Source organism: Leopardus geoffroyi, chromosome C2, assembly GCF_018350155.1.
Source record: "Leopardus geoffroyi isolate Oge1 chromosome C2, O.geoffroyi_Oge1_pat1.0, whole genome shotgun sequence".
NCBI lineage: Eukaryota > Metazoa > Chordata > Mammalia > Carnivora > Felidae > Leopardus > Leopardus geoffroyi.
Genome location: NC_059333.1, coordinates 14,893,908 through 14,911,779, shown reverse-complemented (window position 1 = coordinate 14,911,779; position 17,872 = coordinate 14,893,908). Strand labels below are relative to the sequence as shown.

General features: G+C 42.3%; 1 protein-coding gene across 1 annotated transcript; it reads right to left on the bottom strand.

Moving 5' to 3' along the window:
* Positions 1 to 8,288: 8,288 nt before the first annotated feature.
* On the bottom strand, positions 8,289 to 10,399 carry CLDN8 (claudin 8). The gene has a single exon (XM_045501532.1). The coding sequence runs from the start codon at positions 10,211 to 10,213 to the stop codon at positions 9,536 to 9,538; it is 678 nt and encodes a 225-aa protein (XP_045357488.1). The 5' UTR covers positions 10,214 to 10,399; the 3' UTR covers positions 8,289 to 9,535.
* Positions 10,400 to 17,872: the final 7,473 nt, after the last annotated feature.

The window sequence follows — 17,872 nt, the reverse complement described above, 5'->3', positions numbered from 1 at the left end:
ATTTTCCAACCCAGAATCTTCTCCACAAAGGTAGTAGAAAAAGAAATCAGTTTCATTGTTGAATAAGCATTAAGTCAGAATATAATGAGCATGACAGGAAATCGGCCAAGGGATTACAAAGACAGAGAGAAAGCTCGCCTTTTTACACAGTCAAGTGAATACCACCCATTCCATACATGTTTTCAAGACAATGAACTATTCCTCATGCAAAAGGATTTCACAACAGAGGTCCCCTTGGTGGCTCAGTTGGTTATGAGTCCGACTTCGGCTCAGGTCGTGATCTCACAGTCCGTGAGTTCGAGCCCCGCATCGGGCTCTGTGCAGACAGCTCAGAGCCTGGAGCCTGCTTCCAATTCTGTGTCTCCCTCTTTCTCTGCCCCTCCTCCACTCACGCTCTATCTCTCTCTATCTCTTTCTCTCAAAAACAGAAAATAAACTTTGAAAAAAAAATTTAAAAAAATGGCTCCAGAACACCTTTGTCACACACAGTTCACCCAAAATTTACCTGGTAATTAGAGAGATAATCTACTTTAGCTAATGACATTATCTGGAAGAGAAACAAACTTCTCCTATTTTTGTGATTAGTTGTTTTTCTTTTTTTTTTTTTTAATTTTTTTTTTAACATTTATTTAGTTTTGAGACAGAGAGAGACAGAGCATGAACAGGGGAGGGGCAGAGAGAGAGGGAGACACAGAATCTGAAACGGGCTCCAGGCTCTGAGCTGTCAGCACAGAGCCCGACACGGGGCTCGAACCCACGGACCGTGAGATCATGACCTGAGCCGAAGTCGGACGCTTAACTGACCGAGCCACCCAGGCTCCCCGATTAGTTGTTTTTCAACTTGGTGCAACCCTGACACTCCCACAGAAAACAGAGATGGGGTGCTGTCTCCCTCACGCTTACATTTAAAAGGGAGAGCCCCCAAGTTCTACAGAAAGACATTTCTGGATCACAAAGCAGACAATTTTTTAAAGGATTTACGCACATTTCGAAGAAAGGAGAAAGCACTTACAAGTTTTCTAAAGCAAATGCTTTAACGCTCTAAGAAAAAGGAGGAGAGAGAAGTCTCTTCCCTTATTTTCAACAGGGAGAAAAAAGCCCTCTTCCATTTTATTTATATTTGTCCTTACACCTGCTTTTGTCCAATAAGAAAGACGTTTCCTTTTATCTGATTTAAAATACAAAACACCTTTTAAAAATTTTTTTTTTTTTCAACGTTTATTTATTTTTGGGACAGAGAGAGAGAGAGCATGAACGGGGGAGGGGCAGAGAGAGAGGGAGACACAGAATCCGAAACAGGCTCCAGGCTCTGAGCCATCAGCCCAGAGCCCGACGCGGGGCTCGAACTCACGGACCGCGAGATCGTGACCTGGCTGAAGTCGGACGCTTAACCGACTGCGCCACCCAGGCGCCCCCAAAACACCTTTTAAATAATGCCTATATTTCATGAAGTAAGTCCATTTGGAAGAAAATACTCGCTTCAAATTCTTAAAACTTCGCTTTCACTTAGTGTGAATCGAAGATGGCTCTGCTTTCTTTGCCAGCCCTCCCATGGTGCACTAGAGTTTTATTCTCCATGTTTGACCCTACGATGCCTTTGACCAATTGCAAATGGCGGAAGCTACACGAGGCTTATTGAAAGTACTGCTTTTTACCCTTGGATCCTTAAAGGCCTCATCCACCATGCTTGGTGTCTGACTATCTTGCTGGAAGCACATGATGAAAAAGCCCTAAAACCACACGTACAGGAAGAGATAGGTGCCCATCTGAATCCAGACCTTGAATCATCGTTGCCAAGTGCCAGGCAGTGAGGGAAAGTGTTGACATGGGCTCTTTGGACCCAAACGACCAGCTACAGTCAGTACTGCAGGCCAGCTGAACCCTGCTGGAATTTCTAACCCACAAACTCATAATAGATTAAATGGTTGTTGTGTTAAGTCACCAAGACTTGGGACAGTTTGTTATTCAGTAGGAAACAACCAGAATGGAGCCCAGCACCGAATCTTTTTTTCTTCTTTTCATTCTCCCTTTGATAAAAGTAAAAGCATTATATCCAGATTCAGTGTTCAACCACAGTTGGGCTGTAAGACCAGGCTTCATTGCTCTCGGAAGGCTTCTCTGCTTTCAAGCTGGAGGGCAGTTTAATTTCGAAAGCATTTTTACAATTTAGCACCTAATAAATCACAGTTCCCTCTTCAAAGAGGATTTCCAGATATCCACTCACATCTCTACTTTAGGGGGGGAAAAATCATAGGAAAGCTGGTCCAATTCAGAAAAGGAAAAAAAAAGACGTAGAAAGACTCATTTATGGTTCTTGCCCAAGTATATTCTCACTAGCTTGCAGACAAAAACAAAGGAAAAAAAATCTTTAAGCATGGGCTTTCCTTCCCACCATCCCTCCCACACATCATTTGCAAAATGCAAAAATTAACCAAAGATAGAAGCAACAAAGCTGATGATTTTAGAGACTGGTAAGTAAGGAAAAGGATGGGGTATCTGGAGAAAACCCAAGTAAGAAGGAGGTGGGCATATGGATGGTCTTCCATTTTGTTTTATTTTGTTTGGCTGTCTGTTAGTAGAATTTATTTCATCTTTAAAAAAATTAAAAGTAAAACAAGGGGCACTTTGGGTGGCTCAGACAGTTGAGCGCTGGACTTTAACTTGGCTCACGATCTCACGGTTTGTGGGTTCAAGCCCCGCGTCAGGCTCTGTGTTGACAGCTCAGAGCCTGGAGCCTGCTTCGGATTCTGCATCTCCCTCTCTTTCTGCCCCTCCCCCACTCACACTCTGTCTCTCTGTCTCTCTGTCTCTCTCTCAAAAATAAATAGACATGAAAAATTTTTTTAAAAATTAAAACAAGAAAATCCAATTTTTCTTTTAACCCATTGGCAAGAAAGATTGTATAAATTCTTTCCTGAATGAGGAAAATGTTCAATTCTGACTTTTTATCTTTTTTTTATTGCATTTTCTTTACAATGGAATATTATTTCTCCTGAGTTTTTGTATTTTTATGAAAGTTCCTTTCTCTTTCCGATATAGTCGTATGTACTTATTGGCATATGAAGAGGAGTTAGGGAAACGGGCAGAAAATAGGGTTTAGCAATATAGGCCAGAGAGGATTTATGACCCACAGTGATTTGGGGAATAAGGAAGGGGCCCACAGAGCTCTTAGTCTAAGGAAGACTAAGCTTGCTCTCCAGGTGGAGAGACAGCCCAGTTGGTGCACATCTGTCTCCCAGAAGGACTGGGTTGACACGAAGCTCACCTGGAAGGGGGTTGGGGGTACATGGGTGCAGCCAAAGGGAACCAGGAGAGCAGCTCTGGTTGCTGCTGAACCAGGGCTCAACCACACCTGACCCTAAAGGATGATGAGGACGTTGGAGACCATCAAGGTCTCGGGGAAACAATCCCGGATGGCAAAGAAATGACACAACTAGATTATGGGCACTGGAGCCTGGGGCAGAAGGTGAGAAAAAAAAAAAAAAAGAAGTCTGAGGCTGGACTGTTGGACGTTCTTGTTTTCTTCTGCTTTCCATACTAAAAGTGTCAAATTAGCTGCAGGATCGGGAAGGCAGTAGTCGTTCTGAACTCGAACATCAACAGTGACATATTTGTAATGTTTTCCTGGAGCAAACCCTCCTCCCAGCTCTGGGCCAACCAGTTCCTTCTGTTTATTGCAAGAGTCAAGGCTGACCAAGTCCTCCCTTCCATGTCCCCTCTGCCATTCATTGCTTTAGTATTGCCTTCAAATTAGCTGTCTGAGGGACAGAGTTGTAGGATCCTAGAGGAGCCACAGAATTCCTTTCTCTCACTCACAGGGGAATGTGGGTTTTTCCTGGGAGTAGACTCCTTAAGGTGGGGATTTGCTCTCCTGCTGTCTTTAATCTGCCATCTTCTAACTTCTAGGGGTTAGGGTTAGAAATATTTGATGCAGGGCCCCTGGGTGGCTCTGTCAGTTAAGTACCCGAGTCTTGATTTTGGCTCAGGTCATGATCTCACTGTTGGTGGGTTCATGAACTCAAGCCCTGCCAGGGGCTCTGGGCTGACAGCTTGGAGCCTGCTTGGGATTCTCTGTCTCCCTCTATCTGCCCCTCCTCTGCTCATTCTCTCTCTCTGTCTCTCTCTCTCTCTCTCTCTCTCTTAAAATAAAAAAAACTTTAAAGGAATCGGATGCAAGTATGATTTTTTTTGCTCATTATTGTTAAGTAATTTCTCATGATTGATGCAAACTTGCATACTTGGGTTTCTTGTTGCCCGTTGTTTTGTTTTATTTTGGTGTCATTTGCAGGATTTAGCTCCCAACTCTTTTTAGTTTTCCCATGACCTCAATGAGCCCTTTCTATCTGCAAGTTTGAGCCTTTCATTTTAAACCCTGATTTTTCCTTTTCAGTGACCGCCCATCCTTCCATCGGGTCTTTATTCTTTCTCCGAATTGGCCCCTTCGGTCCTAGAATGGATTCTTGGGGGCCTCTGTGCTTTTCCTCACGGACTGCAGCTTTTCGTCTGTTTGCTCTGTGTTGTGTCTACTTGGCCTTCCAAACATCCAGTTCTTAACCTCAGCACGGACTCTCCTCAACTCGCAGTTCCCTGCAGACTTTTTAAACGTGGAAACCATGTAATTGTAATAACAAGGAGACTTAAGAAAAAATTAATGTTTATTCTTGAGAAAGAGAGAGAGAGAGAGCGAGCACAAGCAGGGGTGGGGCAGAGACACACAGAGAGAGAGAGGATCCGCAGCAGGCTCTGCACGGACAGCAATGAGCCCATGCGGGACTCGAACTCACGAACCGCGAAATCATGACCCGAGCCCAAGTCCGGCTCTCCATTGACTGAACCACCCAGGCGCCCCGGTAACAAGAAGCCTTTGAATGCTGCAATTCGATCTGCAATTCTTTCCTTGTGGAGGTTAAGTTGCCGTAACCACAGCCACAGCACGCCCTAGGGTGACAGCAGTCCTCTCCGTTGGCCAGGGACCCCGTGACCCGAAAGCTGCCATCGCCCTGCGGGGGCCCTGGGAAGTCACCTCTGAGCACCCAGCCGTTGGCATCCTCACCCTCGGGGGGCCCCGAATAGGAAGGAGCCCAGCCTCTGCGTGAGTCTCCCACAGTCTCCCTGGCCTCTGAGATTATCCCCCTGTGACTACACAGGAGTGCCGATGTCTCCCTCGTCCCAGGACTAGTTGGGAGGCGGGTGGAAGCCACCAGCCCCTCATGGGCCCCCTGCCCCCAGCTCAGAACTTTAGGCCTGGCCTCGGGCCTCAGCGCCAGTGATCCCTTGAGTCTCATTAATCTCCAGGTTGAACACTACCCTGCTCTTTCCTCCTAAACCTGGCGGAGCCCGAAGCTCTGCGGAAAGCAGGCCTCTGGGCTCGGCCTGTTGGCGGGCTTCCAGCCGGGCTGTGCTTTGCACCCAGGGGGTGGGGGCAGAGCTGGAAAGAGGGGCTGCAGGGGCGCTGTCCCCGCAGCTCTGGGAGAGAGGCTTCCTCAGGACAAGGAAGGAGCCCCGGAGAATTTGAAACACAAGGCCGATGACAGGAATCTAGAAAAGACAATGTGTCCCAAGGGGGAAAAAAAAAAATGATGGATGTGAGGGACTAGGAAGCAGCAAATTAGGTAGAGTTTGAGACGGGAGCGAGAGGGGAGGAAAAATGTAGCACAAACTGGTGAGGAGGTCCACCCTGGGGGTCAGGGAGGAAGACTGCTGTGGCCAGGGAGGTCCGGGGACCTAGGAGAGGAGGTGGTGAGATCACGTTTGCTGTTCACAAAGTTTAGTCTGGGAGGGATGCCTTTGGGCAGACAATATGCGGGAGAACACAGGCTCTTGAATGAGGGTATATATATTATATAAATATTTATTTATATTTAATGCATATACATCTATTTATATTTATTTGTATATTTATATTTATTATATACATATGTTTATTTTTATTTGTTTATTTATTTACATACATTTATATTTATTTCAGGGGGCGTTACATGTAACATCACTTTGAGACACGGGACGTTACATATAACATCACGTTACATATAACATGAGAGACACGGTGTTCTCCAGATCTCATATGTAATTTACAGAATTCTTAGAGGACCGTTATGGTAAAGAAAAAAAGCACCAAACACGTGGGGGGCATGAAGTGAAGGCTATATTTCTTGCGCTTGTCTCTTACTACGAGATCACAGATTCCTTGAAAACAAAAACATCCCTGGATCCTTGAAACAGCATAATGCAGCCTGAAAACTGTCTTTGCAGTGCAGGAGGGAGTCATTTGGAATACAGAATCGGTAGAAGGGGTGCCTAGTGTAGGCAACAGGTGGTATAGTAGGAAAGAGGGGGGAGAAAAGCTCTAAGCTCTAAAGTAAGGTATCAAACCACGTCCCCTGTGTTCTTTCTATTACTTTACTTTGTTTCTCTATAAAATACAGTATTACAAAAATTTGTTTTAACATTTATTTAGTTTTGAGAGAGAGAGAGAGAGAGAGAGAGAGATTGGGAGGGAGGGAGGGTCAGACAGAGGGAGACACAGAATCCGAAGCAGCCCCCAGGCTCTGAGCGTCAGCCCAGAGCCCGACTTGGGGCTCCAACTCACGAACCGTGAGATCATGACCTGAGCCGAAGTCGGACGCTTAACCAACTGAGCCACTCAGGTGTCCTTCCATAAAATACATTATAAAGCTACATTATAAAACATGCTCAGCCTGCCACTAATGGAATCATTTCCTAATTCCAGTGCTTCTCTTTCACAGTATGAAAGAAGCCCTTTGGCATGTGAGTTATTTTGGTTTCTGAACATTGACTTTATAATTGTCACCATACTGGCTAAAAACACTGATGTGATACAGTTTGCCATGAAGATTATAAGACATTTCCCTGCCTGTCGGTTATCACCCACTAAGGCATTTGGACCTGCCTTATGGCAGCGGAGCATTTCTACAAGGATTATAGGGGGTGAGGGGCATTTTAGGAAGAACTGAGATAGGAATGTGGAGGGCGGCTGGGCAAGAAAACCCAGCAGGCTGTGAGTCTAGAGGACTTTCTTTCTCAACCAGGTAGGAAAGAGATGAGATGACGGTAAACATGGAACACTGGGGAAAGACTTCAAGAGGTGGCGCCATTAGAAAAACTAGCAGTGTTAGAATTGTGGTAGAGAAAAGAAGTGGAAAATAAAAATTGAGTGTGGGGCATTCGGGAGAGCTTTCTAGGTAAAAAGGGCATTGGTAAAGACCGGTATTTAGAGGATTGGGTTACTTCTCCAAGGTACTCAGTTTTCCCTGATTTCGGCTCTCATGAATGGTTTGACCCAAGGGGCCAAGCATGCTTAGGATAAATTAGCACTTAGCTATTGCAAAATCACCAACCCCAGAAAAAAAAAAAAAAAAAAAAAACAACACTAGAAGTTTTCTCGACTAATACTAGATAAGCATGGTATTTTCACATACAAAGATCTGTTGATAAGCTGAAAGATGCTGAAGAAAATCTACTTTCCCTGAAGAAAAAAAGCATGAGCTGCGAAGTCACATGGTCCTTATTCTTTCTCCTGACTCTACTGGGTAATCAATGAACAATTCCCAGGTGTCCTCATCTGTGCATTGAACTAACCACATAATATTTGATGATATAATTCAGTAGAGGTCCAAATATAACTTACGTCCCTAAGACATTAGCCAATATATTAATTGATGCTATTTCTCAGATGTAAAAATGTACTTAACTATGCAAAGTTTTTACAAAAATGACTTAATAGTGGCTTCATAGAAATGGCTTAAACATACATAATATTTACAGTATATCAATTTGTTAGAACTTACAGTAGTATCTTAATACATTACAAATATATTGCCTGCATCAAAAATTAGTGTATGAATCCAGTGGCTATAAGGAATAATGTTGTTAAACAACATATAGTATTTTATATTCTCAAAAATTAATGACGAGTCTACCTTTATCTTTCAAATGTGGCCTCTTTTTAAAATTGAAGAGTTGAGGGGCACTTGGGTGGCTCAGTAGGTTAGGCGTCTGACTTTGGCTCAGGTCAGGATCTCACTGTTTGTGAGTTTGAGCTCCGCATCAGGCTCTGTGCTGACAGCTCGGAGCCTGGAGCCTGCTTCATAATCTGTGTCTCCCTGTCTCTCTGCCCCTCCCCTGCTCTCACTCTGTCTCTCTCTGTCTCAAAAATAACATTAAAACAATTTTAATAAAAAAAATAAAATAAAATTGAAAAGTTGAAAATATTAGGGTTTTAAAAACAAGTAAATAAATAGAAAAAAAGAAGAAGGAAAGACATCAAATTTATATAAAAAGCACAATTTATTAATATAAAGGACATAAAGCAGGTATGTATGGTCATTTAAGTTAGACTGTGGATACAAACTTTCAAATTGAAGTACCAGTCGCATCAACTTTGGGGGAGACTCAAAGCTAGAGTATTTCTATACCTCAGTAAGAATGAATAAAAAATAGAACAAGTAAAAAATGTATCTTTGATGGGATCGAAATGACAATTTAAACCTAGCCATCTACACACACCTTAGGAGCAGGTGCAGCTTGCAAAGGACAACCTGGTTTTGTTCCTTGGGGGAGCAACTAAAAACCAAGAGATATCATTTTCCTATCCTGTTATTTATATTGAGAAATGCCCAAAGTCTATAGTCAAACGGCTGTTAAAAGATTCACATACATATATGATTTCTCATCAAAATGCATCCTCCTCCAACCACAAAAACTTCAGGGGAAAAACAAAATTCCCTTTCCTGACGTCTTCAATGTTTCTCGGACTACAGTTTTATTTATCTTTCTTCTCAGGATAGCCCTGGAAAAGCAGTCTGAATGCAAAGCTCCTCGGCAACAATATCTGCCTTTTAAAAGATATTCATTTAATATACAAGAAAAGAAAGGCCTCTGGGGAAAGAGGATAAAGGAGTTAGGATTTCTAGCTTGAAAAACAGGATATCAGAAAGCCATTTAACTTCCTTTACACTGCTGATTAAAACCTCCATTTTAACCTTCCGTAGGAATCTCGTGCATTAATTGCTAAGCTGTTTTTACACAATTAATATTAACCTTCTTCAATCTTATCCCTGATTCCCTTGAAAAGCAATAGTTGAGTTTTATTTATTCAGTGTATTGAATCAGTATTTCATTTAAAATAGAACCATATAAGCCTGTCTCTCTTTATGTGAGATACAGACACGCTGATCTCCATACATAACGCTGTGGCGTGGAGAAATCACACTTGGGAAACAAGACAGTCTTTAACAGTGTCATTTTGAAGTAACTGGCGAAAGACAAAGACGCATGAATCATTTTAGAAAACATGTTACTACACTTCCTAGAACAATCAAAGCACGATGTGTGATATCTCATTCTGCTGAAATAGCTCATAGAAGCCTACATAGCCAATGCACGGTTCCTGCAATTAATGTTAGGCAGTTAAGAATGGCAAATCAATGTTCCTTTGGATTCCATTTTTAGAGAACAGCGGTCACTTTAGTCATTGGCACGGCTTTATCGGTCAAGTTAACGACTAGCCACCATACTACACATACTGACTTCTGGAGTACACGCTCGGTGACTTCTTTTCCACATGATAGCTCTTTTGGGTTGTGCGGTGGGAAGGCACGGAGTACCTGTAGCTGCTGCTCTTCTCACCGGCACAAGAGACACAGCAGAACAGTGCCCCTCCAGCAATCAGCACCAGCGCCGTGGTCCAGCCTATGTAGAGAGCCTCTCCCAGCTCGTGTTTTTGGGCCGTCTCCACTATCGGGTTGTAGAACTCTCTGATGATGGAATTGGCAACCCAGCTCACAGGGATTAGCACTAGGAGACCTGTGACCATGAAGATGATTCCGGCCGTCAGCAAGATGTGACCCTTCACCTTCTCGTCGTCCCCGGTGCACCTGGTGCACTTCATGCCCAGGATGGCAGTCACGAAAGCCAGGCAGGACAGCACGGAAGCAGCACACATGAGCCCTCTGGATGCCTGCAGGTCCGGAGACAGCGCCAGCAGGGAGTCATAGACTTTGCACTGCATTCTGATGTTGGCTTGCCTCACGCAGTTCATCCACAGTCCTTCCCAGAAGTTTTCAAACACCACGATGTTGCTTCCAATGAAGGCAGACACTCTCCACTGAGGCATGATGGTGACGGCCAGCGTGCCCACCATGCCAACGCCACCAAGCACCAGTCCAGCGATCTGCAGGGCGTAGGTGGCCATTATCCTCCGGGATGGGTTTTATCCCACTGGACTCCTGAGCCTGCAGGGTTGCTCTGCAGCAGGTTTCTCTGTGCCTCAGGAGAGAACAAGTTTCCTATAGTAATGAACCCGGAGCCCAGTGGTTTTTCAAAGAGCTTTCTGGCTACTTCTAGCTAGATTTAATCCAGTGTGGGCTGGCTGAGGTTCCCCCCCCACCACCACCACGCGTGCGCGAGCACACACACATTGACTAGGACAGGTAAACTTACAAATCAGGTGGGGCAACTTTCCCGGCCAATAAGTGGGGGGCGGGGGGGGGGGGAGATGGTAACCAGGTGTGTCTAAACCGACAAGAGATACTTGGAATGACTGGCCCTGCACATAAACATTCTTTGTCCTTCTCCGTTTTCCAAGAAGACAGCAGTATGTTTACCCGTGGGCATAATTATGAATGTTTGCACAATCATCGAGAAATGCACCAACCTCTTGCAAACATCAAAGGTGTACTTTGTACAGGTAATTCTGAAAGTCCTTATAAGAGCTGCTGTGATCAAGGTACAAAATAAAATATCTACCTAAGAAGTTGGCTAGGACTGTCAAAATGCCAAAGTGAAAGGAGAGTAGGGGATTGATAGATTGCTCATACCTGGGAAACCACATTCTTTGGGACACATGTGATCCAAGCGGTTGATTTAATTTGTTGACAACTTCAAAGCAAACTCTACCACGGTGAAGTCAGGGAACGCATCGCACCACGGGACAAAAATAAATGAAAGTAATTAAATATACACGGTTGTCCTCCTCCGTGGCACCGAACACATAGTGTTCTCTTTTGAGCCAGGATAACTATTTATTGGTATTTTCCTGGTAATCTTGATGTGTAAGAAAAGCATTTGCAAAAACAGTAAATTCATCCACATGATTTTCTTATGTCGCAAGCACTCACAATAGCAGTGGAGAAAGCGATTTATAGGTTTAGCTAATTTTGTGGCTCTATCTTTGCTGCTCTGTCTTCTTAAACTGAAGGAACTAGAATTCTTCAGATGGTACAAGAGTCCTGCATCTATATAAAACACTGATATTTCTATATAAAATATTTACAGGATAAGCTGACTGGGTCCACTGAACTGAATTATATTAGGTGTTAATTAAACTGGTCTCTAAACTGGTTTTTTGTTTAATGTTTATTTATTTTTTGAGAGAGAGAGAGAGAGAGAGAGCACAAGCAGGGGAGGAGCAGAGAGAGAGGGAGACACAGAATCCGAAACAGGCTCCAGGCTCTGAGCTGTCAGCACAGAGCCTGATGTGGGGCTCGAACCCACGGCAAGGTCATGACCTGAGCTGAAGTCAGACGCTCAACCCACTGAGCCACCCAGGGGCCCCTAAACTAGTCTTTAATACCATGTCCACAGGGGGAGATAGAAGCCCCTAAATGTAAAGCAATTTGAACTGCCTCTTCTCAAAATAATGATGTTAACAGTGGTGGTACTGAAATAAACATGCATGCTGATTTGGGAAACCTCCACTAGCAATTTTCTCTGGAGATTGTCTGGACTGTCCTGTCTTTTCAGATTTCAAGCTGTACTTTAATATTATCTTTACATCATAAAACCAGCCTTTTTTTTTCTTTTCTTTTTTTTTTTTTTTTTACAATTTTACTTCTTCCCTGTTTCCTTGCACTACCTGAAATCTGAGTATGGTGGAAAGTGTTTCTTGTTCACTTATTAAACTCTTAGACTTTAATGGTTCCAAAAAATCTGAGTAGTTTACACACAGGTTCTTGGAACAAAAATGGTACACGGTAGGGAGGGGAAGAGGAAGATGCCTGAGTGAACTGTCTTGGAAACCAAATAAAACAAAAGAAGTGGATGGTAGCCCAGTTTTTTATTTTATTAGACTGGACAGGTTGAAAGTTAAAAAAAATTTAACACTAGATATTTACAGTAATTTCCTCACTTGTTGACCTGTTAAGGACTAAACCATAGGGTGGTCCTTATGCTGACAGAAATATCTAGCATTTCCTTCTTCAGGCTTGTATCCAGTACGGATTTGTGGTAGAGAGGGAAATAGGTTGATCTTGGAAAAATAATCAGCAATCCATAGTTAAAGAGTTGAAATTAAAACAGCAGGTTTTGGTTTTTTTTTGTTGTTGTTGTTTTTTTATCTTTAATTGCCAATCTGGGAAAAGGGAATGACTGACGGACTTGGAAAATGGAAAAGGAATGGCATAGCTTGTTGAATTAATGACAAACCAAATATAAATATATATACATATATGAGAATCAAATCAAAATTTCATTTCCAAGTCATGCATGACATATTTTTAAAAAAATCTTTGTTTACATATTGCTGAATATCCACATAAAATTGGGGAAATTTGAGGGGTGCCTGGGTTGCTCAGTCAGTTAAGCATCCAACTCTTGATTTCTTGATCAGGTCGTGATCTCATGGTTTGTGAGTTCAAGCCCCACATCAGGGCTGACAGTGCATAGTCTTCTTGGGATTCCCTCTGTTTCTCTCTCTCTCTCTTCCCCTTCCCCTCTCATGCTCTGTCTCTCTCTTTCTCAAAGTAAATAAATAAACTGTAAAAAATGGGAAAATTTGAGACTGAAACAGGAAATTACACATAGGAGAGCCTCTGTCTTCATAGGAGGTGCCTCCCAGGTTCCCACTGATGCAGCTGTTGGCTTTGTGTACTAGCAAACCTCTCCTCTCTTGAGCACCGAGCTTTACCAGGACCTTATTTCACACAAAAATATTTTCCTTATTTCAAAAATATTGATACTTTACCACTAAAATTATCCTGGCCAAAAGATTAAGATCGGAATGAGAAACCAGCCCTGGGCTCACATTAGAATAATTACAGAGTTAGCTGTCCTAGCAAGAACTAGCCCAGGGCATCCAGAAAGGTTTCTTATCACACAGTGATCCAGTTAACCCCATGATATTTTGAAATAACCATGCCCTGAAGGTCGTTGGAAATGAGAAAGACAGGGGAAAATAGTAATACCAAGTTTGTAGGGACAGAGGGACCTAAATTCAGAGATTAAACAGTCCAGTTAATTGTTTACCTGCTTTTCTATAATATTATGTCTCTCTGAAATGACTAACTTGCCTGCAAAACTCACAAAGCAATAGTGGTTACAGAATAAACAGATTGATAACATTTTTTCTGTTCTTTAATTCCGAACTATATGCAACCTACACAGATTATTCTATAATCTGTACTTCCATTTCTATGGAAGAAGCAAAAGATTACCAAGAACCCATGAAAGAAACACACGCTCATGTTGACTCACTATGTTCCCTCTCCAGAGATCTCTCTCTGTCTCTCTCTCTTTTTTTTGGTGTATATTATCAGAAGCATGATTAAAGTTTAGCAATTAAATTTACTAAGTTAAATTCAGCCCTGATAACTATATAACACATGCAAATGCTTTCCCTTTATAAATGATAACTCACAATGTCACTGTCAGACTGCCCTTGGTTTTGTCATCCGTATTCCTGCCGCAATCTTCAGCCAACAATCCTTGAGTCTGGGCTTCTATTAAGTCTTATCACCACTTGAAATAATCTTTGCTTCTGCCAAATAAAGCAGTTGCCAATTTCTATTGTTTTGTGGATTTGCTTTTGTATTTATTTTTCTCTGTTGTGTTGACAGTTTTCAACTGGTATTTATTTTTAATTATTTCTCACTGTCCATTAACTGTACTTGGCTGATCATCTTGTCCTGAGAAAACAAGTGAACGTATCAATAGATCTCTTTGCGTGTGGTTCCTCAAAACAATATCGTGCGTTGTTACATGTTCTTGAGCTATCATCCTATTTGTTCTTCATAATGACCAGCTGTTCATGTTCTCTGTTCTCAAAGTCCTGTATTGGCAGTTCCCTCCATTTCTGCCACCTCTATGGCTTATATGCAATCGCTCTGCTTAAAAATGAACTCCTTGGGGCGCGGTTAAGCGTCCGACTTCAGCCAGGTCACGATCTCGCGGTCCGTGAGTTCGAGCCCCGCGTCAGGCTCTGGGCTGATGGCTCAGAGCCTGGAGCCTGTTTCCGATTCTATGTCTCCCTCTCTCTCTGCCCCTCCCCCGTTCATGCTCTGTCTCTCTCTGTCCCAAAAATAAATAAACGTTGAAAAAAAAATTTAAAAAAAAATGAACTCCTTCCTGTATAATAATTATCTAGTGCCTTGGTCACTTCAGCCAGCTTTAACACAAATACACTCGACTGGGAGCTTAAATAACAGAAATTAATTTTTCACAGCTCTGGGTGCTGGGAAGTCTGAGATCAGAAGGCCAGATGGTAGAGTTCTGGGCAGAGCCTTTGTTTCTGGTTTGAAAATGGCCATTTTCTTGCTGTGCCTGGCAGAGAGAGAGAGATCTATTCTCTTTCTCTTCTTGTGAGGACACTGATCCCGTCATGAGGCTCTACCCTCATGACCTCATCTAAACCCAATCACTTCTCAAAGCCCCTACCTCTGAATATCACCACATCAAGAGGTGGGATTCCAAATATGAACTTTGGAGGGGAACAAAGCTGGAATCCATAACGTCTAGATACTAGCAAACCCAGTAAGTTCAATCCATATCTGAAGGCTCTATTCTTATTACCTCAGGAGTTCTCTTTATTCCAGAACCCCTCCACAGCCCCCCCCCGCCACAAAAAAACAAAAACAAAAACGCATAAACAAAAAATAGACAGTGGCAATAATAATTACTGAAATATTTTGATCTTTCTTCTACTTTCCACTGAATTTAAAAAAAATGAAAATCTGGGCTGCAGTGAATTCTGACATATTGGGAGACAGGTCCACATGCTTTATTGAGCATAGTACATTTGATATTCCCAGGACTGGAAATGTGGGGAAATGATTCTTTAAAAAATAAGCTATATATTTGATTTTTGTGGGAATTAATGAGTAATTTCTGTGAACAGAATTGACATGAGCGGCCCTACTTCTAATGAGTTGGGAAAACTTTTTAAGGGAGCTGGAATTTGCTAGTAATAATAAACACTGAGTATTAAATGTTGCCTGTGCCAAAGGTTCCTTATATGCACAACACCTTATGTTTAAAACATCCCTGGAAGGCATCAGCACCCTTTTCTAATTGAATACATTAAAACATAACAGAGATTATGCTTTTTCTAAGCTTACCCACTTTTGCTTGCTAAATCCTCACAGCTGGAACCCAGATTTGGACCTGGGTATGTCTCCTATCTCCCTCCCAAAAACCAAAATAACAACAACAACAACAACAACAACAACAACAACAAACAAAACAGAAAAAGGTAATTTCTTATGACACATACGGTCAAAGTTAATGAAAACAACGAAATTCGTTCAGCACATTGGTTTTTCCCTTACCAGCACGTTGTTGAAAACCACTTACATGGCCAAGTTTTGTGATTTTTTTTCAAATATCTAATACACGGTTATTTGCATTCTATTTCTTTTGATAGTCTATTCAGAGATATTTTTACCGGGGCAATCACACCACTGTTATTCCTTATTTAGAGTTTCTGAGTCTCCACAACGAAGTCACCATTGTTATTCTTTTCTTACCAACCTACCATTTTCATCCCCATCGTTATAGTTTCTTCATTACAGACTTGGTCATGGTACTTAATGAACGATCTAACCACTACTGAACATATTTTTGGCTAAAATAAGAATTAAATTTTTTTAATGTTCATTTGTTTTTAAGAGAAAGAGAGACACAGTGTGAGCAGTGGGGACAGGGGGGAGGGAAGGGGCTGAGAGAGTGAGAGGAAGACAGAATCTGAAGCAAGCTCCAGGCTCTGAGCTAAGCCGAGCTCAGCACTGAGCCCCACACAGGGCTCGAACCCACGAACCGTACCCACGAACTGTGAGATCATGACCTGAGCCAAAGTCGGAGGCTTAACCAACTGAACCACCCAGACGCCCCACTGGCAAAAATTAGAATTAAACAGTCAGTGCAATGAAATGAACAGCCTCAGGTATGGGTGTCCTCAGCTTATTGTAATACAGGTTAACTTCCCTTTGTGTTTTGCAGAGACATTTTAGTGACCCACAAAGGCGCGATGTCATTGTCACCTTCCTTAGTCCACTAGAATGTTCTTTTCAGCGACTAACACCTCTTTTACCATTGACCAAAAGCCAAAATAAAAGCCAAATAAAATAGCCAAATAAATGCCAAAATAAAAACCTTTTTTTTTTTTTTTAATTTTTTTTTTCAATGTTTATTTATTTTTTTTTTGGGACAGAGAGAGACAGAGCATGAACGGGGGAGGGGCAGAAAGAGAGGGAGACACAGAATCGGAAACAGGCTCCAGGCTCTGAGCCATCAGCCCAGAGCCTGACGCGGGGCTCGAACTCACGGACCGCGAGATCGTGACCTGGCTGTAGTCGGACGCTTAACGGACTGCGCCACCCAGGCGCCCCAATAAAAACCTTTTTAAGTTGCATCAACTGCATTCCACACAGTTATTTTGGGGATTGTGAGACAATTTTTTTTTAAATCTATTCCCTGTAATAATCCTTTCTGTTGAAATGTAAAGGATAATGTGCACCTTTGAATGACGAGAACGAAGGGTCTACGACAGAACTGAGTCATCCTCTCCCTTAAGAAGGGAGATAAATTTCTGGCCTGGTGGAGACCTCAAGTAGGACTTGAAATGGTAGCAGGTATTATTATTAGATAGGATAGCAGGTATTGGATAAGGCCAAAACAGAACATGTGTCATAATTTTATTTTGAATCCGTAGCAATTCACATCAAGTTTAAGTCAAGTTACTTACAAAAAGGAAGAGAAAAGAAAACTACATGTAGGATCATATCATCAAATATGACTCCATATGCCTAATACAATATATTTTAAGAAATCCTACTTTGGGGCGCCTGGGTGGCTCAGTCGGTTGAGCATCCAACTTCGGCTCAGGTCACGATCTCACAGTCTGTGAGTTCAAGCCCCGCATCAGGCTCTGTGCGGACAGCTAAGAGCCCGGAGCCTGCTTCGGATTCTATGTGTCTCTCTCTCTCTCTGCCCCTCCCCTGCTCATGCTCTGTCTCTCTCTGTCTTAAAAATAAATAAACATTAAAAAAAAATTTAAAAGAAATGCTACTTTAACACTATTATGCTAATCATGAGAACTATCTAATAATTAAGTTGTGTTAACAATTAAGATTATTAAGTGATACAATTAATTCTATGATTTGAGCCTCCCAACCACCTTATTAGAACAGTACTATTATCGTATCAATTTTACTGAGGAAATTGAGATGTACAAAGTTTAAATAACTCTCCCAAGGGCTCACGACTCACAGGTAGAAAGGCCAGTTGAGGACTCAAGCCTTCAGACACCTAAGGCCATGCTCTTAATCCACTATATCATAGATCTGGCTCTAAAGTTAACTCATTGCTTGCATGATTTTCTAGCTTTATCCCGAGCTGTTCTCTGGAATAACGCTCCGCACACTATGGGTTCTCAACAGCATTTTGAACAGGATTAAGAGAAATAAGGTGTCTCTATTTTCTACAACAAAAGCCATTGTTCAATATGAGAAATCATAAGATGGGAATTTATGAGTGAAAAGGCCACATACATAGAACACACACACGCGCGCGCGCACACACACACACACACGACCTTATGAGCAAACAGTGAATACAGGGGCACAAAAAATGAGTTGCTCTT